Here is a 26,611-nt window from a genome sequence, read left to right as displayed (position 1 = left end):
GAATGATTCAAGCATGTGAATCTATGAATGACCCAATACTGGAGAACTAGTCTCTTCTCTTTATTCCACTCACTCACTTATATCCACATCAACAAATTAAGTAAGGGCCTTATTTAGAGTTTAACAGACAGGCTGCTCTATCACAAGCCTTACTGCATTGCATGATAACCGATGGCATGTTGTGACAGTATAGCCCATCCTTCAAACTCTAAATGAAGTTCTAAGCCATATAATGTTCACCTTGAAGATCAGATAATTACTCTCACCCGTCCAACTAGGAATATCTCTCCGTGCCTATTATTTATCACACGGGGGTTTGAATAGCCATAATAGTTGGTGTTCGTCAGTCTTCCCTTGATCTTATTAAGGATGTTTTCCATTCACTGCCAGACTCATTTCATCAACAAGAAAATTCAATTATATCATTCCAATCTTGAGAGACCTACACTGGGCATCCATGAAAACAGACATAATGTTAAAAATCTGCTTTCTGTACATGCATTTGATAGCATTAGCTGGAGTTTTGTGAACAAGACTTTGACTAGGCAGGCCCTAAGATGTGTAATTGGATAACAGCCAATTACAATGCACCTTCAGTGAGGATATAAATAAATGGTAACAAATCTGACACGGTGGCATTATAGAGAGACGAGATAGGGTGCCGTATCTCACCGCTGCTCTTTGCACTTTAAAAAGATAGCATGATTTTATTTCAATACTGAAAAGTCTGAAATTCTTATTATACCGTTTACACAAGAAGAGGTTATTAAATTGTTGGGGGAGTTTACTTTCATATGGGCCACCTCCCGTATCAAATATGTAGGCATAAACAACACCACTTCTCCATCAAAAATTATATATTTCAACTGGTCAGTAAAAAGAGAGACAGAAAACAAGATATGGTTAGATGGGGTGCCCTCCCAGTATCTTGGGTGGGAAGGATCACCATAGTTCTAATGAACATTCTACTGAGACACCTTTAATTATTCCAGGCGAGGACTTACTCCATACCGAAAGAACAAATAACTTCCCTGCAAAAGCAAACAAAACCTTAATACGGAATAAGGAAAAGGCTAGGATTTCGAGGAAAATAATGATGCCACCTATATATACAGAAGGACTGTCATTAACTGACCTTTGGAGATACTGCTGGGCAGCACAGCTATGACTCCTTCAGGCCTAGACCACCAGAGAAACATACACAAAAGGGTGATCATGGAAATAGCAGTGATGGTAGGCCACCCTGAGATGTTTTTGATAGGGCCCAAAAAAAACTTCTCCTAGTGCAATACTGATTTCAAAAGAAATGAAAAAGACAGATTAACATAGCTGCAGCCACACCATTAGACATTACAACCGATGATTAAAGAAGGAGCAAAGAAGGATCTCACAGATTTAGAAAAATATATTAGGACAGGCCCAGAATCCAGGGGAGTCACATCCATTTTTATAGATTACTAAGGCGAGGCCAAAGAAAAGGACATTGGGGTTTTCAGAAAATGTGAGAGGATATCCTTGGAAGAGAAACACTGGATGTAGATTTGGAAAAACCATGATAATGGAGGAACACAAAACTGTGCTACACAGAGAACACAGGTACAAATTGTTCTACCCTTAGTACCTTATTACTCAACAACTTAAACATGTCTACCTGAACATAGAGGGTATGTGTTGGAGATCAGGTGAGGGCCCGGGGTAGGGATCTACCATTCACATTAGGTGATCTTATAATAATGACACTTTTGGAAAGAAATCCTTATTTGAATCAAACGCATCATTGGCCTGATGCCAATCTGGTATCCGATGTATCTGGTATCAGAATAGATACGCTGGAGACCCTCCTGTTAGGGCTGAGAGAAAATTTAAGGTACGTACGAAATACACAAGAACACCTGTGCATCATTTAACAACAGCTGCTATACAGTTAATTGCGTCAGACTGGAAAAAGAAAGGGAAACAAGCATTGGCATAGCCAATAGGTCTCGCCTTTGGGACCTCATAAGTATTTAGCGATGCAACAGTTGCATAACTAAATACTTATAAGGTCCCAAAAGCGAGACCTATTGGCTATGCCAAGCGGCCGTGCGGCCGCGAAAGTGAAAGTAATCGCGGTAAAGCGCGGCACGCACGCCCGCGCACATGCACTGTAGCTCTAGGCTGGCCAGGTAGCACTTGTTGGAGCCCTCTCAATAAGTCTCGCCAGACCAGCGCATGCGCTGGGTCAGGGGAGACCTAAAAACTGATGCATGACCTGAGCAACCAGCGCAAACAGTTTAAAAAGATTCAGCAAATTGAGAATTTTTGGGCATCAGAGTATGCTGGACTAGAAAATATAGACTAAGAGCGTTAGATTTGATTTAGAGTTACTAACTTTGTCGAGGCGAATAAGATGTAAAAGAAAACATGGTCATGGGGAGGGGAGGGGAGGAGTCAAAGCGTGACGAACTTTCTCACACGGACATGACATGGACTCGTGTGTGGAGGGGACAGTTGTGGTGTGGAGGTGGGGTGGGGGGTTGGGTTAGTAGGGAAAACATAAAATAGAATAATTTTGGGGTTTCTTGGACTAAACTGGAATATGTACCAAACAGGATTGCCTCTTCTCTTTGCAATAAAAGTTGTTGTTTTTTAATCTTTTGTGTCAACGTGAAAAATAACCTTTAACTAAATTAACCTTCATTTCTGGCTAACCTTTCTTACCATCTCAGGGTGAAAAACAGATCCCAGCAGCAAAAACTCTTCATATTTTGAGTCATGGACAGTCATTACTTCCCAAGAGCTAACCCAAAGTTTTAAAGGCATCCCAACAATCAGTCAGAACTCTCTTCCAAGCCACACACGAAGACAACTCACTCTGCCCACATTCAGAAAACTGCTAAAAACTAGCCTTGTCTGCCCTTTCTTTAAAAAACAACTTGATATTCTAATATGTATTTTCTTTGTATCTGTTATTAACCTTGAAGCTTCGGTTTACTTTGATAACAGCAATAGTACCATCTGGTGAAGATATGCTGTACAAAACAGATAAATGAGTAAATACAAACATGGCGTCCTCTAGTCTGGAAGTTTTCTCTCACTGCCTTAGTACAAGGTACCATAGCTCATCTCCCCCTCATCCTTTACTTCCGGTATATGATAGATCATTTCTGTCTGTAGAGACAGTTGCCTCTTACTTTAATGTTCGTCAAGAAACCCTTTTCCAAAGAGCACAGCTGTAATTTGTACCAGCAATGAAAATGGCATGGAGTCTGCTGATGATTCCACACTTGCCTTGAAGGTAGGTCTATGCATCCACTATGTTAATGTGAGGAAATATTTTCTTTTGTTACTTTTGACACTCAGGCAGTGGTATTTTCAGACTCCTAGATATAGAAATATTTATGTTTAAAAAAACTTTTTCTGTACAGTGTTCAACTGCTTAAATATTTCACTGTCTTTAATGTGCCCATGTATCCCTGTTCCTTACATCTACAAAATTGGTTTCGATTTTTGGCTGGCTTTTTATTGAACTAGAGTTTAAACAGTGCACATTTCTTCACTTGCTACAAGATTTGTGCGTATTAGGCTTTTAAGATAGTTATGCCATGGAAACATGTAAGATTTGCGTGGTGTATTAAGCTTTCGGGATATACATGCTGCAGAAGAAAACAAGTTAATTACCTGTAACTGTAGTTCTCCAGTATTGGAAACTTTCATAGATTCACATGCCTGAATCATTCCCCGTCGTTGAGACGGGAGTCTCCGGTATATAAAAAAGCAATGCTTAGTTGGATAGCAAACTGAAAAGAGGCCTAGGCCCATTTCCCTTTTGAAACCCATAACCTTAGTTATGTAAAAGAGACCAAACTTGTCCCTAAACCAATCAGAGCTCCTCACCCTCTAGAACCCTCCTGAGAGAACCTTCTGCCCCTCGGATTTTCGTGCACTTGTGCCGTACACACCTTTTGTGCTAAATCCGAGGTGAGCCTCTCAGGGGAGAAGGGTGGGTCGCATGTGAATGTTATGTTATGTTAAATGATATTTATATAGCGCACTGACACCAAGGGTTTCCTGGCGCTTAACCACAGAAGAGTGATAACGGCAACAAATGAAAAATAACAGTAAGCTGACTAACAAGGAAGAGGGAAAAGGGAAGTTTTTAGCAGTTTCCTAAAGTTGAGTAGGGAGGGACTCGACTTGATAGAGAGAGACAATGAATTCCAGAGGGATGGGGCCAGAAGAGCAAAGCAACGGTCACCGAATCTATGAAAGCTTCCAATACTGGAGAACTACAGTTACAGGTAAGTAACTTGTTTTCTTACTCCAGTATTGGAGCTTTCATAGATTCACATGCCTGAATCAGAATAGCGAGCAGTAAAACATAGCACATTTTTTGTTACCCAAGACCTGGAACAAGGGAACATATGTAGCTCGATAAAAGCGGTCTTCACATACCAATACACACAGAAAACACTTTCCAAATTGCATATAATACAATATACAACAAAAAAATGTGCATATGTAACCAACAGGGCCGGACTGGGAACCAAAACCGGCCCTGGCAAAGTGCTCGGCCGCCCCCCTCTCTACACCCCGTTGGGGGTGCCGCCGAGCTCTTTGCCAGGGCCGTTTTTCGGCCGATTTTGTTACAGGGCCGAGTTTGCAGCTATGCTGCAAAAACGGCCCTGTAACAAAAACGGCCCCCAGGGGCCAAAAACCGGCCCCCACCCATGCGGCGCACCGGGGGATTGCCCGGTGCCCGCTAGGGCCAGTCCGTCCCTGGTAACCAATAAAAGGAAGGAGGGATGGTAAAGAGGGCTCACTGTCACTGGAGAAGGTTCCTCAGTACTGCTTGTCCTACTGCCACATCTTTTTCTGCAGGTGCATCGAGGAAGTAATGTCTGGTGAAAGTATGCATACTCTTCCAGGTAGCAGCCCTGCAGATATCCTGGATAGGTACTCCTGCAAATAAAGCAGTGGAGGTGGACACTGCTCTTGTAGAATGAGCACGGACACGTGCATTCAACGGCTTCCCTGCCGCCTGATGACAAAACTGTATTGCAGTTGAAATCCATCGGGCAATTCACGTCTTTGACAAAGGGAACCCCTTCCTGGGGGCACAAACAATTGAGTAGACTTGCGGAATGGCCTTGTTTTCTGCAAGTAAAACTTCAGACAACGTTGAACATCCAATGAATGAAGAGCTCTCTCCGCTGCTGTTGACCGATGAGGGAAAAAACCTTAAGGACCAGCGGTTCATTCATATGAAAGTCTGTAGGCACTTTCGGAATGAATTTTGGATTAGTCCTGAGAACAAACCTGTCCTCTTTGAACTGCAAAAATGGTTCTTGTATCGTGAGAGCCTGTATTTCCCCAACTCTTCTGGCTGAAGTGAGAGCTATTAGAAGAGCTACCTTCCAGGATAAGAACTTTAGATCCGCCCTGTGAATTGGTTCGAAGGGCTGCTTCATCAATTGAGATAGAACAATGTTCAACTGCCAGAGAGGTGGAGGAGGTCTTATGGGAGGAAAAGTCCGAAACAATCCTTTCATGAACTGTTTGATAATCCTTTCAGACCACAGTGATGGACCCGAGGAAGTTCTTCTATATCGAGAAATCGCAGCAAGATGCACTTTAGTAGAAGCATGGGCCAAAGCAGACTTTGCTAACATTAAAATATATGAAATAATCTCATGTGCCGCTGAGCTTAGAGGATGAATATCACGTTCTTGGCACCACAAACAGAATCTCTTCCATTTCATCCTATATGTCTTGTTTGTACTTTTCGCTATGGCATTTGCTAGTATATCTCTGCATTCTGATGAAATATCTAGGTGTTGAAATTCGCACTGTTCAGGAGCCAGGCCGCTAAGCGTAGCGATTTCGGGTCTGGATGAAGCACTTGTACCCGGGACATTGTCAAGAGTGATGGTATTGGTTGCAGACGAATCGGATGATCCTCCGACAGCAGGAGCAACACTGTGAACCAGTGATGCCTGGGCCACCACGGAGCTATCAGTATCACTTTGCACTGTTCTTTCTTTATCTTTGTGAGAACCCGTGGCAGGAGGGGAATCGGAGGAAAGGCGTAGGCAAAGACGCCTGACCATACCATCAAAAACGCATTCCCCCAAGAACCCCTTTGGTGATGCCAACTTGCAAAGAACCGTCATTTTTTGTTCTGAGCTGTCGCAAACAGATCCACTGTCAGAACTCCCCATTTGAAGCAGATGCTTTGTAAAATCTCCTGGTTGATTTCCCACTCATGGCAAGTGGACTTCAGTCTTCTGAGAGTGTCCGCTTTGACATTCTGATCTCCTGGAAGATGTTCCGCTTTTAGAAACACCTTGTGGGACACCCCCGCGCCGCACGGCCACCAGCTGCTGTGTGTGCCCCCTCGCCTTGCCCTCTGCCTCGCTGCCTGCCTCGCTGCCGGCTGACGCCGCTCGTGTCTGTTTTTGCTTGTTTTGTCTAGCATTTGTGCTTGTTTGAACTGCATTTTCCTCCCGTGTTAGCAGCTTTTGTCTGACTTTGTGCTTGTTTTGTCTAGCATTTGTGCTTGTTTGAACTGCATTTTCCTCCCGTGTTAGCAGCTTTTGTCTGACTTTGTGCCTGTATTTTTTCTAGTCAGTTTCTGCATTTTCCTCCCGTGTTAGCAGCTTTTGTCTGACTTTTGTGCCTGTATTTTTTTCTAGTCAGTTTCAGCCCTTTGCGTTCTCCTGCCTGTCTGCCCGCCCACCTCGCCGCCCTCCGCCTTCCCTCCCCGCTCCCCGCTTCCCGCCACCACCGCTGACCACGCCCCTTTTTCCTTTCTGTTCCCTCCCCGCTCCCGCCTCCCAGCTGCCCCGCCCACCCGCGCACTTCGCCTTATATGGCGACCGTGCGAACGCGCAGCGGTCACGCGCAGCGGGCGTGCCGATTGTGCGCCGAAGGCGCGCCAAAGGTAAGCCCGTCTGCGCCCGTCCGCGCCCAGCGCCAGGACCCCTGGCCAACGAAGATCCCGACCGACCCGCCTGACGTACTCCGCCACCACCCTCACCGCACTCAACACCGGCCGACTCCCAGAATGCCATCAAGCCACTCCACGACGTACCCACGGACCTTTCAGCTGCCACGCCTGCAAGTTCACCTGCATCCGGACCAGCCTCGCACCAGCACCCACCAAGTCGAACACCAGCAGCACCCACCTCAAGTGCATCCTGCTCAACACCCGCTCCGTCCACAGACACGCCATCGAACTCTGGAACCTTCTAGACGCCACAGCCCCTGACGTCGCCTTCCTCACGGAGACCTGGATGAACGCCTCTTCAGCTCCCGACATCGCCATCGCTATCCCAGAGGGCTACAAGGTCGTCCGGAGGGACCGAAACGCCAACCAGATGGGAGGAGGCATCGCCATCATCCACAGGAACACCATCCGTCTCACGACCAGCGCCGAACACCTGCATTTCCAGATCCACACCAACCCGAACACTACCCTCAGAGGCACCCTGATCTACCGACCCCCTGGACCACGCACACAATTCAGCGAGGACATCGCCGACTTCGTCAGCCCGCATGCCCTCCCCTCCGCCGACTACATCCTCCTGGGAGACCTCAACTTCCATCTGGAGAACAACAACGACCGCAACACCAGCACCCTGCTCGACAACCTCGCCAACCTGGGACTCAAGCAACTGGTGTCCACCCCCACCCACCTCGCCGGACACACACTCGACGCAGTCTTCTCATCCAGCACAGACATCGCCTTCAGCCACGCCACAGAGCTTCAATGGACGGACCACAGCTGCGTCCACTTCACCTTCAAGAGAACGACGACCCACCAACACCAGCAACAGGCAGCCCGCAGAAGCTGGAACAAGATCACAGCAGACCAGCTCACCACCTCCCTGAACCAGCACCCTCCTGCCAGCTCAGCGAACCCCAGCCAAGCCGCCGACAACCTCACGAAGTGGATCAGCAACTGCGCGGACGAACTCGCCCCACTGAGGACCCCGCCTAGCAGACCCGGCAGCAAGAAGGCCCCATGGTTCACCGACGAACTCAAGAGCTCCAAGAAGAACTGCCGAGCCCTCGAGAAAGTCTGGAGAAGGGAACCGACACCAGACAACAGGACCTCCTTCAAACTTGCCACCCGGAAACACCACCAGCTGATCCGCGCCGCCAAGAAAACAGCATTCAAAGACCGGTTGGACAACAACGCACACAACTGCAAGGAACTCTTCAACATCGTGAAAGAGCTTTCCAACCCCAGCGCAGGAAACAACGACATCACCCCATCGCAAGACCTCTGCAACTCCCTCGCTTCATACTTCCACAACAAGATCGCGGACATACATAACAGCTTCAACAACCAACCAACGCACACCATGACCGAACAACCACCCCCCACCACCACCCTCCACGCCTGGACCCCGATCAGCACCGAAGACACCATCCGCACGATGAACTCCATCCACTCCGGATCACCGACCGACCCCTGCCCTCACCACGTCTTCAACAAGGCCGACGCTGTCATCGCACCCCACCTGCGAGACATCATCAACACTTCCTTCGACACCACCATCTTCCCTGAGAGCTGGAAGCACGCCGAACTCAGCGCCCTACTAAAGAAACCTACAGCGGACCCCACCGACCTCAAGAATTACCGCCCCATCTCGCTCCTCCCGTTTCCAGCCAAAGTCATCGAGAAGACCGTCAACAAGCAGATGGCCGCCTTCCTCGAGACAAACGGATCCCTCGACCCCTCACAGTCCGGCTTCCGAGCCAATCACAGCACCGAGACCGCCCTCATCGCCGCCACCGATGACATCCGAGCCCTGATGGACAATGGAGAAACAGCGGCCCTCATCCTCCTAGACCTCTCTGCGGCATTCGACACGGTCTGCCACCGCACCCTAGTACGGCGCCTCAGCAACATCGGAATCCAGGACAAGGCGCTGGACTGGATCATCTCCTTCCTCGACGGAAGAACACAGAGAGTCCGCCTACCACCGTACAAGTCAGAGGCCTCCGAAGTCACCTGCGGCGTCCCTCAAGGATCATCTCTGAGCCCCACCCTCTTCAACGTCTACATGAGCCCCCTCGCGGCCATCGTACGCAAACACAACCTCAGCATAATCTCCTACGCCGACGACACCCAACTGATCCTCTCCCTGACCAACGACCCCGCCGCCGCCAGATCCAACCTGCACGAAGGGATGAAAGAGGTAGCCGAGTGGATGACGACCAGCCGCCTGAAACTGAACTCGGACAAGACGGAGGTCCTCATCCTGGGCTCCTCACCCTCCGCCTGGGACGACTCCTGGTGGCCTCCCGCCCTGGGCACCGCACCCAAACCGACAGACCATGCACGCAACCTGGGCTTCCTCCTGGACTCCTCCCTCTCCATGACCAGGCAAGTCAACAACGTCTCCTCGGCGTGCTTCAACATCCTACGCATGCTACGGAAGATCTTCTGGTGGATCCCCACCGAGACCAGGAAGACCGTCACCCAGGCCCTCGTCACCAGCCGACTGGACTACGGCAACGCCCTCTACGCCGGTACCACCGCCAAGCTCCAGAAGAGACTCCAGCGGATCCAGAACGCCTCAGCCAGACTCATCCTCGACATCCCACGAACCAGCCACATCTCCGGACATCTGAGAGACCTTCACTGGCTCCCCGTCAACAAAAGAATCACCTTCCGCCTCCTCACCCACGCACACAAAGCCCTACACGACCAAGGCCCGAGCTACCTCAACAGCCGAGTCAACTTCCACGCTCCCAAACGCCACCTCCGATCAGCCAACCACGCCCTCGCCGCCGTCCCCCGCATCCGAAGAGCGACTACAGGAGGAAGGTCCTTCTCCTACCTGGCCGCCAAGACCTGGAACTCCCTCCCGACCGACCTGCGCCTGACCCAAGACCACCTCTCCTTCAGGAAGAAGCTGAAGACCTGGCTGTTCGAGCAGTAGCGGCACCCCCCCCTCGCCCCCCCCCCAGCGCCTTGAGACCCTACGGGTATGTAGCGCGCTTTACAAGTGTCACTGATTGATTGATTGACCTTGTGTTGAACAGCCCACTTCCATATCTTTTGTGCTTCCTGCGACAGGGAGAGTGATCTTGTACCTCCCTGCTTGTTGATATAGTGCATTGCAGTTGTGTTGTCTGTTCTTATCAGAACAGATGCTCCCTGAATTCTTGATAGGAAAGCCTATCGCTTTGAGCTCCAGCAAGTTGATATGGAGCTGCTGTTCCTGCAATCTCCACCGACGGCTGACCTGTGGATCCTGAAGGAACGCCCCCATCCTTCCAGGGATGCATCAGTGGTAATTACCAATGGAGCTGGTTCGGTCAGGAAGGAAAGGTCCACCGAAATGTTCCTTTTGTGGGTCCACCATGTTAGGGCTTGCCCCACAGCAGGCGTGATCTTCACCTTGTCGTCGAAGGATCCCTCTGCCTGGTGCCATTGCCGGTCCAGTTCCTCCTGTAATGGACGCATCTTTAGTCGGCATAAAGGAATCAGAGGTATGCAAGAGGACATTGTCCCTAGTAGTGACTTGTATGTGCATACTGAAAGACACATTTTTCTAGTGAAATTCTTGGCAATCGTCATGAGACCCAGTTGCCTCTCTGTGGAGGGAAATGCCTTGTTTACAGAGGTGTCCAGAATCGCTCCCAGGAATGTGATCTTCCTTGAAGGTTGAAGGGATGATTTCTCTATATTCAAAACCAGTCCTAGTTTGGCAAATAATTGTATGCATGCCATAGTTGACACCTGGGCTGAAGTTTCTGATGGTGCTTTTATCAACCAGTCGTCCAGGTATGGAAACACCTGGTGTCTTAGCTTTCTGAGAAAAGCTGCCACTGGCGCCAGACACTTTGTAAAAACTCTCTGGGCTGATTTGAGGCCAAATGGTAGTACTTTGAACTGGTAATGGTCTCCGGCTACAGCAAACCGAAGATACCGTCTATGAGAAGGATGAATGGGGATGTGAAAATGTGCATCCTTTAAGTCTAGAGTGGTCATATGATCCCCTGGGTTTAAGAGCAGCAGAATGTCTTGTAGGGTCACCATCCAGAAAGACTGCTTCTTGAGATAAGTATTCAGCGACCTCCGGTCTAGAATAGGACGCCATTGGAGAGCATTCCTCCGGACTAGGAAGGAACTGGAGTAAAACCCTTTTCCTTTTTGGGAGATCGGCACCGGTTCGATTGCTCCCTTTCGGAGCATTGTCCGAATCTCCCGACGCATCTGAGATAGACGTTTGATCTCTTGACTTGTCGGTGGTGTGCAAGGAGGGGATTGAAGAAATTCTAAAGTGTGTCCGAATTGTATTATATTGAGGACCCATCTGTCCGTCGTTATTTTCTGCCAATGATGCGGATGTGAAGTAACTCTTCCACCCAGGGGAACTTGTGGAAGGGAAGAAATACATGTAGCCGCATCCAGGAGGTTGTCATTGTCTTCTGCCATTGTACTTTCCTTGACGGCCCCCTCGTCCTCTAGGAGCAGACTTTGTATAGTTCCCTGATTGTTTTTGACCATATTGCTGTCGGTATGGTTGTGATGATGAGGAATAAGAGGGGTATCGCCCCTGCTGGTAACCCCCTCTATAGGATGATTGGCCTCTCCCTCTGGCACCCCGAAAGGGCACTTCACGGTATTGTAGTGAACCTAGGGCTTCTGCAGTATCCGTATCTTTTTTGATACCTTGAAGTGCGTCATCCACTTGTTTTCCAAACAAATCTTCTCAGTCGAAAGGGAGATCTAGAATCTTATTTTTCACCTCTGGTATAAAGGCAGTCGCCCTCAACCACCCCTGACGCCGTAGCACCGCCACTCCTCCAAGCGACTAGAAGGCTGTCGATATCCATCGCACAGTCAATGACTTCAGCCGAAGCCCTTTCTCCTTCCTGAAGGATCTTTTTCGCCTCCTCTCTATTGTCCTCTGGGATGAGGTCCATGTAAGGTGCCATATCGCCCCACATCTGCCTATCGTATCTGCCCAGAATGGCAAGGGCATTTGCAGCTTTAACTAGGAGAGCAGACATGGATGGGAACCTCTTTCCTGCCTTGTCTAATCATCTCCCCTCTCTGTCAGGAGGTGCTGATATAGGCGCAGAGGGATTCTTAGATTTTGGTTGCGCCGCTTGCGAAATCACAGAATCAGGTTTTGGATGGCCCAGTAAACACACTGGTGCGTTCAAAGGAGCTTTATATTTTTTCTCCAATCTAGCAAGCACAGGTGTAACTGTTGCCGGTGTCTTCATCACTTTTAAACCTTCTTCCCACACATGGCTCACAATTGGGATAGACCGGACTGACTTGTGGTATGGTTCCTTAAAATCGTATAGGAAGCATTCCGTTTTTGTTGTAGCCATAGGAAGCTGGAATCCCTTTGCAGCTCTTTCCATCAGATTATGGAATCCGGCGATATCCACCGACGGAGAATCCACAGGTACTGGTGAGGGAGATGCCGGAGATGGAATCTGATAATCATCCCATTCTTTGTTGTGATCTGTTATCACTCCCTCTTCCTGGTCATCATCGTCCGTGGTTACAGGATCTTGGTGGTGTATTGTTTGAGGAGATGTAGGCATAACTTCTTGTAGTGATTCCCTGCTTCTAACTGTAGTAACAGGGATGGAATGGGGATGCAAGACCGGGATTTCCTGAGAAGCTGGTGTCGGCGAAAATGTCCTTTTATAGTATGCTAGCATAAACTGCAGATCCATCATCATGGAAGATGGCATACCCACAATCTCTTTTTGGTACCCTTGGTGATAATGTTGTTGCGGAGGATATTGGTACTCCCCACATCCCTCTTTGTAGTCATCATCCTGACACTTCACATGCAATTGTGAGGGACTACTGGCGTATCCAAAGGGTCCGTCGTCCTCCTCCTCTGAATCCTGCTCCTCTAGCAGGTGTGATGGCACCAGAGGAGTGATCTTGCTTGGGGAGGTGACTTCTGGTGTAATTCTCCTCTTCCTAATGATTTCTGGTTGATCTGGAATTTCCCTCGTCGACGAGCCCATCGACGAGATTGCCGTCGACACCCTCGTCGACACCAGGCGTAAAGAACTATCCGTCATCGACGACATTGTCGTCGTCGATGTTCCCGTTTATGACCCCGTCGTCGTCACCGTCGATGACGATCCCGTCATAGACACTGTCGTCGACGCTGTCGTCTTTAATGCCGCCGAAGTAACCGGCGTCGACGCCACCGTCGACGATGACGTCGTCGACGGAGAGGCTGTAATAGTCAATGATGGTGTCTTTGATATGAGCTTAACCTCAATCTTCATCGTCTACGACGATGGTTTCTTCGTCGGCGATCCCGTCGACGATGCCTGTTTCTTAGATTTTACCTCAGGAGGCATCAAAGACAGCTTCCTGAAGGGTTCCTTGACCTGAGGAGGTGACTTTGACGGTTCAGAACTCATCTTTTTTGATTGTTTTTCTCCAGAAGCATGTCCCTTACTCTCTTTTTCCACAGATTTAGGAGATTTTGAAGGACTGCGCCCAGAAGACCCATGAGTGGTCTTTTTTAGGGCCGTCTCAGGACATTTCCCTGAGGAATGAGTTTGAGGAGATTTTCTTATCTTTTGAGATCTCCTAGATGTTGAGGAGGACTCTTCCTCACTGTCACTGGAGATAACCTCCTTTCTGGCCGCCCTTCACGATCTCTCAGAGTTTTACTTGAGAAAGTGCGACATACCTTACAGTCTTTGGCCTGGTGATCCGGGTATGGACAGTACATGCAGTCAGAATGAGGGTCATCAGTGTAGAGCCTCTTCTTAGAACAAGTTGCACAGACCCGAAATAAACCTTTCTTCTCCTTTCCAGACATTCTCTAAAGAATGTATTTGAAGACAATCCAGCGTAGTACAAAATACAGTTGAATTTCTAAGAACAAAGTTCTTGAAAGAAGTTGAAAAAACAAAATTTGAGCAGAGCTCAAAGGAGACTCCCTAGCACAACATGCGGTAGAAAATCTGAGGGGCAGAAGGTTCTCTCAGCAGGCTTCTAGAGGGTGAGGAGCTCTGATTGGTTCAGGGACAAGTTTGGTCTCTTTTACATAACAAAGGTTATGGGTTGCAAAAGGGAAATGGGCCTAGGCCTCTTTTCAGTTTGCTATCCAACTAAGCATTGCTTTTTTATATACCGGAGATTCCCGACTCAACGACAGGGAATGATTCAGGCATGTGAATCTATGAAAGCTCCAATACTGGAGTAAATATGTGTGTTTATATCAGGCCTCATTAATGATGTCTTAGTTACCACAACATCATTTTTGCGGCTGCGTGGAACCTTTTCACTAGGTATACCAGTATTTCTCTTAAAGACATATGCACTTTTTAAGCCCCTTAGAGGTCATTGACATTTTCTTTATGATTTAATGGTCCGGGATTGGGTAACCAGAATAAGAACTTCTAGAATCCTGACCTACTGTGGCAGTGAACATTTCAACCCAACTCATGAAGCAAATGATAATATTCTGGTATATAAATGCATGACTTCTCACTTGACTGTATTAAATATACATTAAATGCTTCATGTAGGATTCACTCACTTTAAATCTTTAGCGTCATTATATATTTTTCATTATATGGCGGATCATTATGTCCCCCCATAATAGGTCTTTCTTTCATCATCTTTGCATTATTAATTAGCCAGTTATGGAAGGACAGCTCTTCTACCAGGGAAAACATGACAGTCTTAATAGTAAAACAAAAAATACTGGGTGTAAGACCCCATGATAGGCAATTAGCCTTTTACACTATAGAAGAGTCACATTGCACATCAAGGAATGCGACTCTTTCACAGTGAGACATAATATGTCCAAAACAACAGTGACCGCCCAATGGGAATTTCAGGATGAGATTTGGGTTTGTAGTAATTAAATCCAGCCCAACACAATCAAATTCTATAGAATGCTAATCATTCCAGTGAGAAGTGACTATGTGCTGACTCAGACAGTGCCATGGAGAATTACGCACATAAATGTGTTTATAGAAACATTAGAAATGCTCCTACGGTTGTTCAGGAAGGAGTTCCAAAACAAGCAGTCCAGTGCAAAAAAAAAAGATTTCCCTCCAGCCTTTTTCCTCCAATTTTGAGGGATAGAGGGTACCAAAAGGGGTTTACCTGTGGATCTCAACCCTCTTTTAGGACAGTGCCATATGAGGCTCTGTTTCACGTAATTCAGAGCAATGCCAAAAGTGCTTTTAAGTTAACAAAATTGATTTGTGCATCGGCTGCAACCTGAAGCCAGTACATCCATGATCTTATGTAGGTTCACATCAGATTTTATGGAAAGAGCAAATAAATACGAAAATGCAATAGCAGAATACCTGCATAGCTCATGTAGTTGTTGAAAGGAGTATTCACAAAATGCTGGTAGCCACATGTGTCATTCCCAGGGCTTGGGTCGCCACACATTTTATGCTTGGGAGCTGGATTGGTGTCACCACAGAGGTCTCCAGTTTCAAAGGATGGTTCCGTCTCCATGCACGGGTCACTGCAGGATAGAATCTCAGAGATGCCACGAAAGACATGGTAAAGGCCAAGGCTGTGCCCAATCTCATGGATCATCGTGTGTGTGTGACCTGGGATGCCATAAAAAGATGGGTTCAGAACAATTCCACCTGCAAACAAAACAAACATAACGGAAAATTAATTAGAAAAGACATAGGAGACATGGAAATCATTGCCTGGAGAGACTATCAAGAGGAGACGTGTGGCTTAACAACAATAAACACAAAGCAACAACCTGTCAAGGAAAGAAGACAGTTGCATCCAAAATACTGTAGAATTAAGCCACCTCCCAAGTAGTGAATCCATGTCTTAATAAAGACAGAAATGTGCTGAGAGTAGAAAATGGAACAGCTGGTCTGAAAGGAAAAGAAAGGTAGTAACAGAAGTTTCAAAGTCCTAGTGTTCACAGGAGTTAGAGGTATGTTTCTAAGATCAAACCTTAATGTTTTATAAGGGAAATTTTGATACCAAGGTCGATTGATAATAGAAAGAGCGAGATTATTTGAACCATCCAAGCTCACACCTAATGAATGAGGTTTGAAGTATCAGATAGATTGGTGCCCAAAAAGTAGTAGAGGAGAGCCAAAACTGTATGGAAAGTAAACAATAAGGATACATGACATTGTGTAAGAAGCTGTGTTTGCTAAATTGTAAAGAGAAACAGGGGTTAAAAAGAACATGGAACCTGTGTCATTCCGTAGGTGGGAAACATGCATGCATACACGTCACCACATATGTGCGCACCTACAGACATGCATGCTAGCGACTGCTGCATGAGCGTGCCTCTTTTTATTTTCTTCCTCTTTTTAGCTAATAGGTCAGAAAGGCGAGACCTACTGGCTATCACAACGCTTGTTCGTTGGCTAGTTGAATAAATTGCTATGACTCTTGCTTATTATCTTACCTATGTAAATATCTACATTCACTCAGGGAGCGTAAGCGCTGGAAGAAGGAGTGCGGAGGGTGCTGTAGCACCCCCAGAGTTACCATGCTTGGGTTTAGAAGGTGAATGAGGAAGGAATAAATATGCCTTTAAATTTTGTTTTATTTTGTCATGTTTGCTGTGCATTCAAAGACAGTGGTCAAATGCCAGGATATCTCGTCTGTAAACTGCTGCTTATTCCTTTAATATGTAGATTGGTGTTTATGTTTCATTCTCTGACTACAATGTGAGAGGATTTTTTAATCTGAACTATGTGACAATCTTGTTGGGTGTTATTTATTCTCACAACAAAACTTAAATAACCTGTAAACGGACTATACGAATATTCAAAAATATATCAGCAAATAAGAAAGAATAAAGTAGCACTTTTTTATAATTCTGAAGCGAGGTGTAAACAAGCATTTTAATAGGATCAAAACAAATGAAGACACTGAATTTAGTGATGTGCAAGTGATAATTATTCAGTGAAATCCGATTTCCTCACTGTCGTTTGTGAGCTATGTAGTTTTATCAGTAAAATTGCAGGTCTGTGCACATTTAGTGCCCATTTCAATGAGAAATGTGCTGTCTGTAAATGACAGTGCACTACCTCACCATGCTTTAGTAATATATCTGGTAAAGGGTACTCCAAAATGCACCTCCGAACACATTCTACACTCTTACCCCTCTTCTGCTGAATCGGCGTGGCTCATTTACTACACTTTTTCTCGTTGTGACGCTTGGATTTTTCACAATTCCTATCACTTCAGTGATCTAACGCTGATGGCAGCACCCCCACTCTGAAAACTGTTCCAGCACCAGTGTTAGGGAGTCACTTATGTGTTGATTGACGGGCTGCCAAACTACTGATGTGGCAGAAGTCAATTCTCGACACGTCAGCTACAGTCCCTCCGCCAAATGTAGATTTAGCAGTAGGGGTGGCCGGAAATTGCAGAGTTTCACGCTGCAGAATTCTGCGGAGTTATATAAAACCTCCGCGAGATTCCACGGAGTTCTGCGAGTGGGCGGAATATGGCATGTTGTGCTGCTCGTGTTGATTTTGAGTGCAGGGAAATTATTCCACACAGTAAAATCAAAGTGAATGGCACCATACGGCGTGCCAGAGGATACTGCTTCTTTCTGCTACTCGAGTAGATTTTCTACTCGAGCAGCAGCTTTCTCAACCTGAACAGTCACATCCAGCTGCGACGGTCCTCGTTGAAAAATCTCACCGGGAGGGGTTCTTGCACCCGATAAACAAGCTAGGGGATGCCAATTTTCAATTGCACTCACCAACTTAGGGTCTGCGAGTCACGCGCTAGCAAAAAACTCTGCCATGCACTGGTTGGCAGAGTTTTGCCAGAACTCTAAGTTTCAAGCGGAACGCGGAGTGTGCAAAACTTTCCGAACTTCGCTATCTGAGAGGAATGTTTCACCCACCCCTAATTTAAAGTTGCTGCAACAGGTAATATCATCAACAGTTGATGCAGAAGCACTTCTGGTGGCGCTACAGAATGGCATTTTGCTCGCCACATCATATTGGGATGGTGGACGGGTTAACATTTTTTGTTTTTGTTTTCCAAAAACAAACCCTCAAAGTGATGTTTTCTTTTGAAAAGAAAAAATAAGAATACATCTGGTGCACTCAAAGTTTGTCCGAGTGCGCTGGGGGTGTTGTTTCTTTCCTGGCTGGGACTGCCAGATTGTTCAAGAGATAGTAGAAAAACAACTTCACTGTAAATAGAGAAGGCTCTCCAACACTAGTGAGCTGGTGGATCTAACGTAGCTAACTCACAGTCAAGGTGTTTGTCTGACAGCAGAATCGGGTGAGGCATTGTCATCGGAACCATGGCAATTTTTTTAAGATGCCTCATAATCGTCCACCTAAAAAGGAGGTCTTTAATTCAGAAATCCTGCAATAATGCTGTTGCATTTTTATTTATTTTTTACAATTTTTGCAAAATCAGTTTTCTGAACTCATTTTCCCATGTTCCTTCCCATTCTAGAGTTATGGGGACAAGCAGTTGATGTTCGGGATACTAGATCCTTAAATGTTGTATTATGGCATGGGAGTTTGAGCACAGGCATTCATTTTGTGCAGAGATTATGATTGGATACCACGGCCAACAGCGTGCAAAAGGCACCATCTATGTGTTCGATGAGCGCACTAACAGCAAGGCCAAACACCGGCCATCTGGGCCCTGGGTTGAAACACTTTTGTGCGGAGTATGCAAAGCACACTCAAAGCCTTGGAGCGGGATCACATTTTAGAACGCATTCACCACAATTCTTTCTACAGAAACTCAATGATCCCCACCAGGGGAGCGGACTCGCTTTCCCCTTCTCTCTTTTCTTTTGTTAACTTGATTGCCAAAGCATTCTTTTGAATCCAGGACTTCCTGTAAGTCCATGCTTCACATTTACTATTTCAGCAATGTAATTCTCAGCTCTCCTTGCGGCTACGCGCAGAGCTGTCACAACCACCAATGTTTGGCAAGGGGAATTATTTTATTGTATTCAGACACATCCAAATGTTCTACCCCTTCCCTGCCTCACTATTTTGGATTCGTTTCATATTGGTTTGAAAGACGCAGACCGCCTTCCCTCTTGAGGGTCTCCGATTATTTCCCCAGTACCAAAGGGGCCTGAGTCAAGGTTGTGCATTCCCCAGATTCAAATCTTTTGGCTTTCGCTCCAGCCTGAATACCTCAGTGTGGAGGCGTGTGGAGAGCTTGAAAGGCTAAGATGTTTACGTCCTGAATGTTCTTAGTACTGCTCTCGTTGTGGGCCATAGAGGGGATCAGAAACCTCACGTATGTGTCAATGACTAGAAATGATTCATGCATGACCATGGGGTCTGGGGTCTCTGCTGAAGATGTGTGTTACCTGATCTGTTTTCTGGAGAATTTCGGACACTGAGCTTGCAAATTCCATCGTTACAATGAGGCAGGTGTGTGACAAGCATGAGAAACATAAGACCACCATTCTCTCAAAGCTCAGGTCGACAAGGTGGAACATTCTCTTGTAAAGTTGAGAAAGAAATGAGGCGTATTGAGGACCCATCAAGGAAGAGCAAGTAATGGTCACGAACAGTCAAATCATCAAAACCCATGCTTAAAGTGCAAACGGCAGTGATCTCGTGTTCATTGCAAGAATAAGCAGCGCAAAAAGATGATTCATTGATTTGCCAGGAGAAATGTAAAACTGTGTGTGACCTGCTGAAGTGCAGCGAGGAAACTAGAGGAACGGGGCAAAGCGCTACCAAAAATCGAGTACTAGATCGCCAATGATAATAAATAAGATGGTCTTATGAAAATCACAAATAAACCATAAAAATACAAATTAGAACCGTCAGGAAGTGCAAGGGCACGATGAAAGAGTTTATTTAAGATGTGGCAAAAGTTATGCAGGGGGGCAAAAGCACAGTTTATTCATGTGTAATACTCTGTGCAATACACATTGGGGCATATTCACAAGAACGTGTGATAACTACCGCAAGAGTAGTTTAACGCAACTCTCCACATCGCAGCCCATCGCGGGAACATAAACCCTTGTCAACGTGGAATTCACATCAAGGCGGTACCATGCGATAGTCTGCTGAAACCGCGGACAATGTCCGCAATACAACCACCCTGATGGAGATAAAAGCACAAACCACAACACCAAAAAACCTGCGATGGGACAAAGCACGATGAGGAAATCAGCGATAAGCAGTGCCAGGCCTGCAACACACACCTGGCAGGCGGGAAAAATCTCCATAAAAGTAGAAAAAAAAACACAAACACAAACTGACCAACACCTAAGCACCATGTAGGCAGCCGGAGCAGGCGCAGAGGACGAGTGCAACCCCACAAGCACCCTGGACGACCAGCCCGGGGCCTCAGACACAGGGAAGGGCAAGGACAAGAAGAAGAGGAAGAAAAAAGTTCAGTCCGCAGGCGAACAGGATCATAGTCGCGGAGGTGATGGAACACCATCAACAACTGTTCGTCACCTCCAACGTGTCATTGGGCACCAAAACTGGAATATGGCGGGACATCGTGGACAAGGTGAATGCCGTCGGAGAGCACAAGAGGACAATGGACGAGGTCAAGAGGCGATGGAATGACATCAAGCAGAAGACCAAGGAGAAACTCGCTGCCAACCAGAAGGCAGCAATGCAGACTGGAGGTGGGGGCCCAGCGCCACAGCTCGAGCTGGATGACATGGAGGAGCTGGTGTCGACAGTCATCAGTGTGGATACTGTGGCCGGAGTCGGGGGACCAGACACTGCTCGACAGGACACAACACAACCGCAACAGGGTGAGTGGCCACCAGGTACTGGGGGGATGGGTGGAGATGGCCACGATGGCTCACATGCACAATCAAGCACAGCACAGCGCACACCCTCAATGACTGGGTCATCGCCCAGATCCACAGACTGTCACAATGTACAATGCCATGCTGTCTGAATGTCTACATGTACCATGAAGCTACATACATGTGGACACATTGCAATACACCATCATCCCTTCCATCATCCCTTCACATTGCAGGGACACCGTCAATACCCCCTGCAGAGTAGTCCCAGCCACTCTTCACTGATGACAAGGAGGACAACTCCAGCATCGACACCCAAGCCCTCCTAGACATCATTGACATCTTCCGCGACTCACCTCCAGGATCAGGGCTGACCAGCTGCATCGACCCACCACCGAAACCACCCAGCAGGAGGCACCCACGGCCCGCCAGTCTCCCAAACCCCCCAGGAACAATACATGGCCTTCCAATGCCGTGTGCTGGAGGCCCAGAGGGAGACAGCTGAGCAGGTGCGGGTGGGGTTCGTCATGACTACCAAACTGTACGCAATCCATGGCCTCCCACGAGCCCTGACTGACATTGCTGAAGTCCTGACGTGGAGAGAAGAACACCTGTCCACTCAGAGGGGCTCCAGCGATGGCAGCCGTGAGCTGGCACACATGCGGAGGCTCATGGAGGACATGGTGCGGATGGAGGCGGAAAGGATGGCAGCCACCGCTGTACATCAGCAAAATGTAGCTGGGATCTACCATGCCCTGCAGACCACCATCATGGCATTGCTTCCACAAGGCGTGGCTCTGATGAATGCTGCTGACCCTACACCATCCACATCTATGCCCCCTGGTGTGTCAGTGCCCCACAGTGCGGCAGGCGTATCCACTCCAGGCACCTGATGTGTCACTGCCACACAGTGCGGCCGACAACCATCCTCAGGCCCATGATGTGTCAATGGCACACAGTGCCCCAGCCAGTACTGCAACACCCACAGGTGGGGCAGTGCACACATCCGGGGACAAGGACGTTGATGGGTTTGTGATCAGGAGGCACTAGCATTCATTTCCGCCACCTGGCCTGTTCCTGCTTGGTGTCGCACATGGCCCCATGACCTACCACTGACCCCCGATACACTCCGATGCACTCACCTTGGACAGCGACATGGCCTGCCATATCCTGTTTTATGACCAATGACACGGCGACCACACTGCGGACTGTACCCTACCTCTTCCACAGGACTTGTCATCCCCGTATGGACTCTGGCTGGCCCTCCACGGGCCCATATTGTGTAGTGTGCTCAGCATTGCCCTGTACCGCTCCAGCTGCAGGACTGCACTGGATGTGCAATAAACATCCAGTGATGCACTGTTGTGTTATGTCGTTCATCATCCATGTATGAATGTGTGGGTGAATGGAGGGACAGTGATGTCCCTTGCGTCAATGATGCCCATCCTGTGGGATGCCATTCAGAGGGTGCTACATAGCATATTGGGTACCGGGTACCGTGAACACTACAACAGGGGCACACGCATCAGTCATTTCCATGTCCGGAAATTAACTTAACCACGCGCAGATCCCACGTGTTATTGTTGCAAGCCCTGCACTGGTCCGGAGTACGGCAGGCCTGACCACTCCTCTTACGTTCCGAGGGGGTCCCTCATTGCTACCCGTCGCAGGCGTACTCGCTGGTGGTGTGCAGGTCACTGGTCTAGTTGTCAGCATGTCACAGCCACTCCCTGAGGGCAGGTTTGCACGCACACCACACCCATCCGGCACAGGCGTCACAGGCCATGTGACTCCGCCAACATAAGGGGCCGACGACGTCACATTTCCCTCTTCCGGTGGTGACTGGATGACGGACGCCCCACGGTTCTTAGTCATAAAGCACCCGAGGTCTTGCGGCCGTCACGGGCCTGCCACCACATGGCGCTGACTGGGCTTGCACAGGGTTAGTGGCACCCGAGGTGAGCAGTGCAGCCTTGGTGTGCATGGACTGGCATGCTCCAATGGGCGGCGGGGGGGTCTGGGGTGCCTCTGTCTGGGTATGCATGGGCGGGCAGGCGACGTTGTCATGTGCGATTGTGTGTATTGTGCCAAATATGTATCTGGACTCTGTTTCAGATGACAGGTCTGTCTCAGATGTGTGCGACATGCCAGCAAGTGGTTGGAAACACACTGGTGGCAGCAGGTGAGCAGTGTGGCCTGGGTGCGCATGGGCGGCGCTCTCTCTCTCTCTCTCTCTCTCCCTCTCTCTTCTTCTTCTCTCTCTCTCTCCCCCTCTTCCTCTCTCTCTCTCCCACTCTCTTCTTCTCTCTCTCTCTCTCTCTCTCTCCCCCTCTTCCTCTTTCTCTCTCCCCCACTCTCTTTTTCTCTCTCTCTCTCTCACGCTCCCCCTCTTCTTCTCTCTCTCTCTCTCTCTCCCACTCTCTTCTTCTCTCTCCCCTCTTCCTCTTGCTCTCTCTCCCACTCTCTTCTTCTTCTCCCTCTCTCTCCCTCTCTTCCTCTTTCTCTCCTTCGCTCTCTCTCTGCCCTTTGATGTACGCACGACACACCTTCTCATCATGATTTTTGTCTTGCAGGCTGTGACCTACGGATTGGCCCAAGGGGAGCCGCAATGTGTCTTCATTTCATTTCTGTGTTCATTTTAATAAATTTTGATTTGTTGCTTCGGAAATGAATGTGTGATGCTCATTTTTGTGATGACACATGCATGTCACCAGTTGTGATTCTGTGACATCATGCGGATAATATTGTGCGTGATTGGGTGTAGCTTATGTGGCATGTGTTTGGTCGGGGGAGCCGGGGAGGGGGGTCCTAGGGGTGGTGGCGGAGGGTGTTGTTGCCCTTTCGGCCCTCCGGGCTGCATGTTCAGTTGCCCGGGTGCATCTGTTGCTCTTCCGATGTGGCTGTGGGCTGTTCTCCCTTTTGTGGTGCAGGCTGTGGTCCGACTTAGCACCAGGTCAGAGCAGGTGTTATTTTCCTGCTGCTAACGCGCCTTATCGCCTGTTATGTGTTCTTATCGCAGTTCTGTCTGGTCGCTGTGAATGTTGTGGAGTGGAGTTGTCGCAGCTTTTGACACAGGAATGCCTATTCTGCATCTCATTAGCGATAGTTGCGGGGGTCATCCGTGGCGATGTTTTTTGCAGCTGATATCGCAGGTAAACTGGTGCTGTGGGCTGTTAACACCAGCTTGTGAATGGGGCGATACATTTATCGCAACTTTGGCTGTGATAAAGTGCCGTTAACTCGGTGATAGACCCTTGTGAATATGCCCCATTATGTATTAGTGACACCTCGTTATGAAAGTGTATGTTGTGCATAAATATATTGGCATGTGAATGTGTATTTGGTTTTCTGCCTGTAGGTGCATGTGTGTGTGTGTGTGTGCGTGTGGGAGCATCTGAGTTTCTATGTGTTATGGTATCTGGATTTCCAAATTGCCACTAATCACCCTAGCGGCACCCAGGCGCTGGAGCTGGTGTGAAGGTCGTTTGTAAGTTCTAGTTAATGTGGGAGGTCTTCAGCTTCTAGCGGAATCCCGGTGGCAAAATGGAGGCCCATTTGAGTAGCGGCAGGTCGTTCCATGTCTTTGGTAGACGGTATGAGGAAGGTAATAAGGCTAGTCCTCCTGTTCTGCTTTTGCGGGTGCAGGGTGTGAGTGCATGCATGAGAGAAAGAGCGAGGCAGAGCGAAGGTGTCTGGTGGGCTGGTGGAAGTGGAGGCGGAGTTGAGGTATGCCGGCCCAATATTGTGTAGTGCCTTGTATGCGTGTGAGGAGCTTTAATTGGCAGTGTTTGTATATGTGTGAACGTGTGTACACCTGAAAATGTATTTGGTTTTCTGTGTGAGTGTATGTGAGAGAGAGAGGGAAAGGTAGAAAGAAAGAGAGAAAGAGCATTAACAATGGGATTGAGAAATGCAGAGGAGGCCCTTGGACAGAAGATATGTTCCTTCCTGAGGCGCACATTAATCACGTCTGTCAAAGCCTTAAATCAAAAGCAATTGAAAACATGTCCTCCTTTCAGCCAATCTCAGCGCCTAGACCTGGCTTCCAGTCCTAAACATTTCTTTATTAAATGCATATTTGTTTTCTGAAAAAATCCCCACAGAAAACGAAGGGGGGGGAGAACAGAGGCATAATAGGACACAAATAGGATAGCAGGGAGTAGAAGGGAAAAGGAGGGCTGCAAAAGAGAGGAACAAAGATGCATAAAAAGAGAGAGAGACAGACAGGCCTATCAGTAAATGCAAATTCAGTCGTAAGCAAATTTAAAGAACTCAATGTACCTTATCTATGCCTGTAAGGAATTCACAAGCAGATTCATGGCAGGCATAAGCCAATTTATCTGTGTGTCTGCCACAAGGGCGGAGTTATCCGGGCTTGTAGAGCAAGTTACTTACTTACCTTCGGTAACGCCTTATCTGGTAAAGACAGGATCTGGCCGCATATTCCTTACCTTTGAATTATCCACAGGCGCCAGACTGAATCCTGGAAGGTTTTTCAGCAGCACCTCTGCGCGTCAGGAGAGGGCATCATGCGGCTCTGTAGTGAAGTTGACAGCCGGATGTGATGTCGATGGGGTCCATATATACCCCTTCCCAACACTCAGACATCAGTTTCTTTGGTGACTACATTCTGCGCCAAAAACGTGGAGCCACTTACATGAACTGGCCAAGGAAACAGTGCCCGAATAAAGAGATACCCCTGTCTCTGTCAATACAGACTTATCTGCGATAAGGAGTATCCCAGTATCAAGCCGGAGCAATATCCCAATATCAAGCAGGATATGAAAATAGGAATGAGTCAGTTCGCAGAGCGGGGAGGAGGGTGCATAAGGAATCTGCGGCTAGATCCTGGTAGGTAACATCATCTGACAGAGACATCTAGCTTCAGATTCCTTACCTTGGAATTAGATACCAAATCAAAAACATCTCTGGATGTAAACTGATAGTATCAAAATCCTTGATTAGAACTAGCCGATGTCTAGCTGGAGCATAAAGAAGGCAGAAGAGAACCACCGCTCTAAGGCAGGAGGGCTCGGAAGGAATGTTCTGCAGCTCAAGAACTGTGGTAGGGACTAGGGGTACCAAAAGCAGAAAAAAGCATGGAGCTTTGCTCCTGGCAGTGGAATAGAATTGTGTCTGAAGACAACATATGTCATGGAGCTAAAATTAGTGCATTGGCACAGCATAACCAGGGTCAGACGAGGAACTAAGTGTACATCTACACGAACAGTAATTCTGATGTTTGTTGCCATGAAGAACCTACTCTGTTAATTGGTAGCTAGAAATTATAGTTGCGCTCAGGTGTATAATGGTGTATAAGTACAAGTGAAGAATTGACTAATGCTAGAACAGCTTTGTATGGTGGATTTTGTTGAAAAATAGTAATTTTTAATCCAAACCATTAGACTAGCTGATGGTTTCTTTTCTTTATATTTTAACCACAGGGGGAAAGGAAGGGGCCGACTCCAGAAGTGACCTTTTCTTCCCGTCACAGATTAAGTGATTAAGACGGCACGCGTTTTAGAATACAGATAAGAGAACTTTTCTATTTAGAATATTACATTTATGGTATATATTTCTGTAGAAATATTCTTTTACACAGAAGTGAATTAGGGAATTGGGGTATCACTAACATAATTTGTTTATCATTCACAATATTTTCAGTTTGACTTTAAACACCATGTGGAATTTTTTAGAAATGGAGAATATCAGACTTTGTGGCGTAGACAGACCTATGAAGGGCTACTCTAAATGGAACATACAGGCACTATGTCGAGAATGAATAAGTGTAGCATTTTGCATTTATTAACAAACCAACTATTGGAATTGCGCATTATATCAATAGATTCTGAGGCATTAAACTGATAATTTCTACTATACTGTTT

General features: G+C 47.5%; 1 protein-coding gene across 1 annotated transcript in view; it reads right to left on the bottom strand.

Moving 5' to 3' along the window:
• The window catches only part of PAPPA (pappalysin 1), a 709,179-nt gene that overhangs the window by 417,930 nt on the left and 264,638 nt on the right, over positions 1-26,611 (bottom strand). The window contains exon 4 of the mRNA XM_085612107.1: positions 15,322-15,615. Coding sequence (XP_085468233.1) covers positions 15,322-15,615 — 294 coding nt within the window. The remainder of the gene's footprint in view (positions 1-15,321; positions 15,616-26,611) is intronic.

Source organism: Triturus cristatus, chromosome 1_2, assembly GCF_964204655.1.
Source record: "Triturus cristatus chromosome 1_2, aTriCri1.1, whole genome shotgun sequence".
Taxonomy (NCBI): domain Eukaryota; kingdom Metazoa; phylum Chordata; class Amphibia; order Caudata; family Salamandridae; genus Triturus; species Triturus cristatus.
Note: the sequence above shows the minus strand (reverse complement) of the source record. Positions and strands in the feature narration are given on the sequence as shown.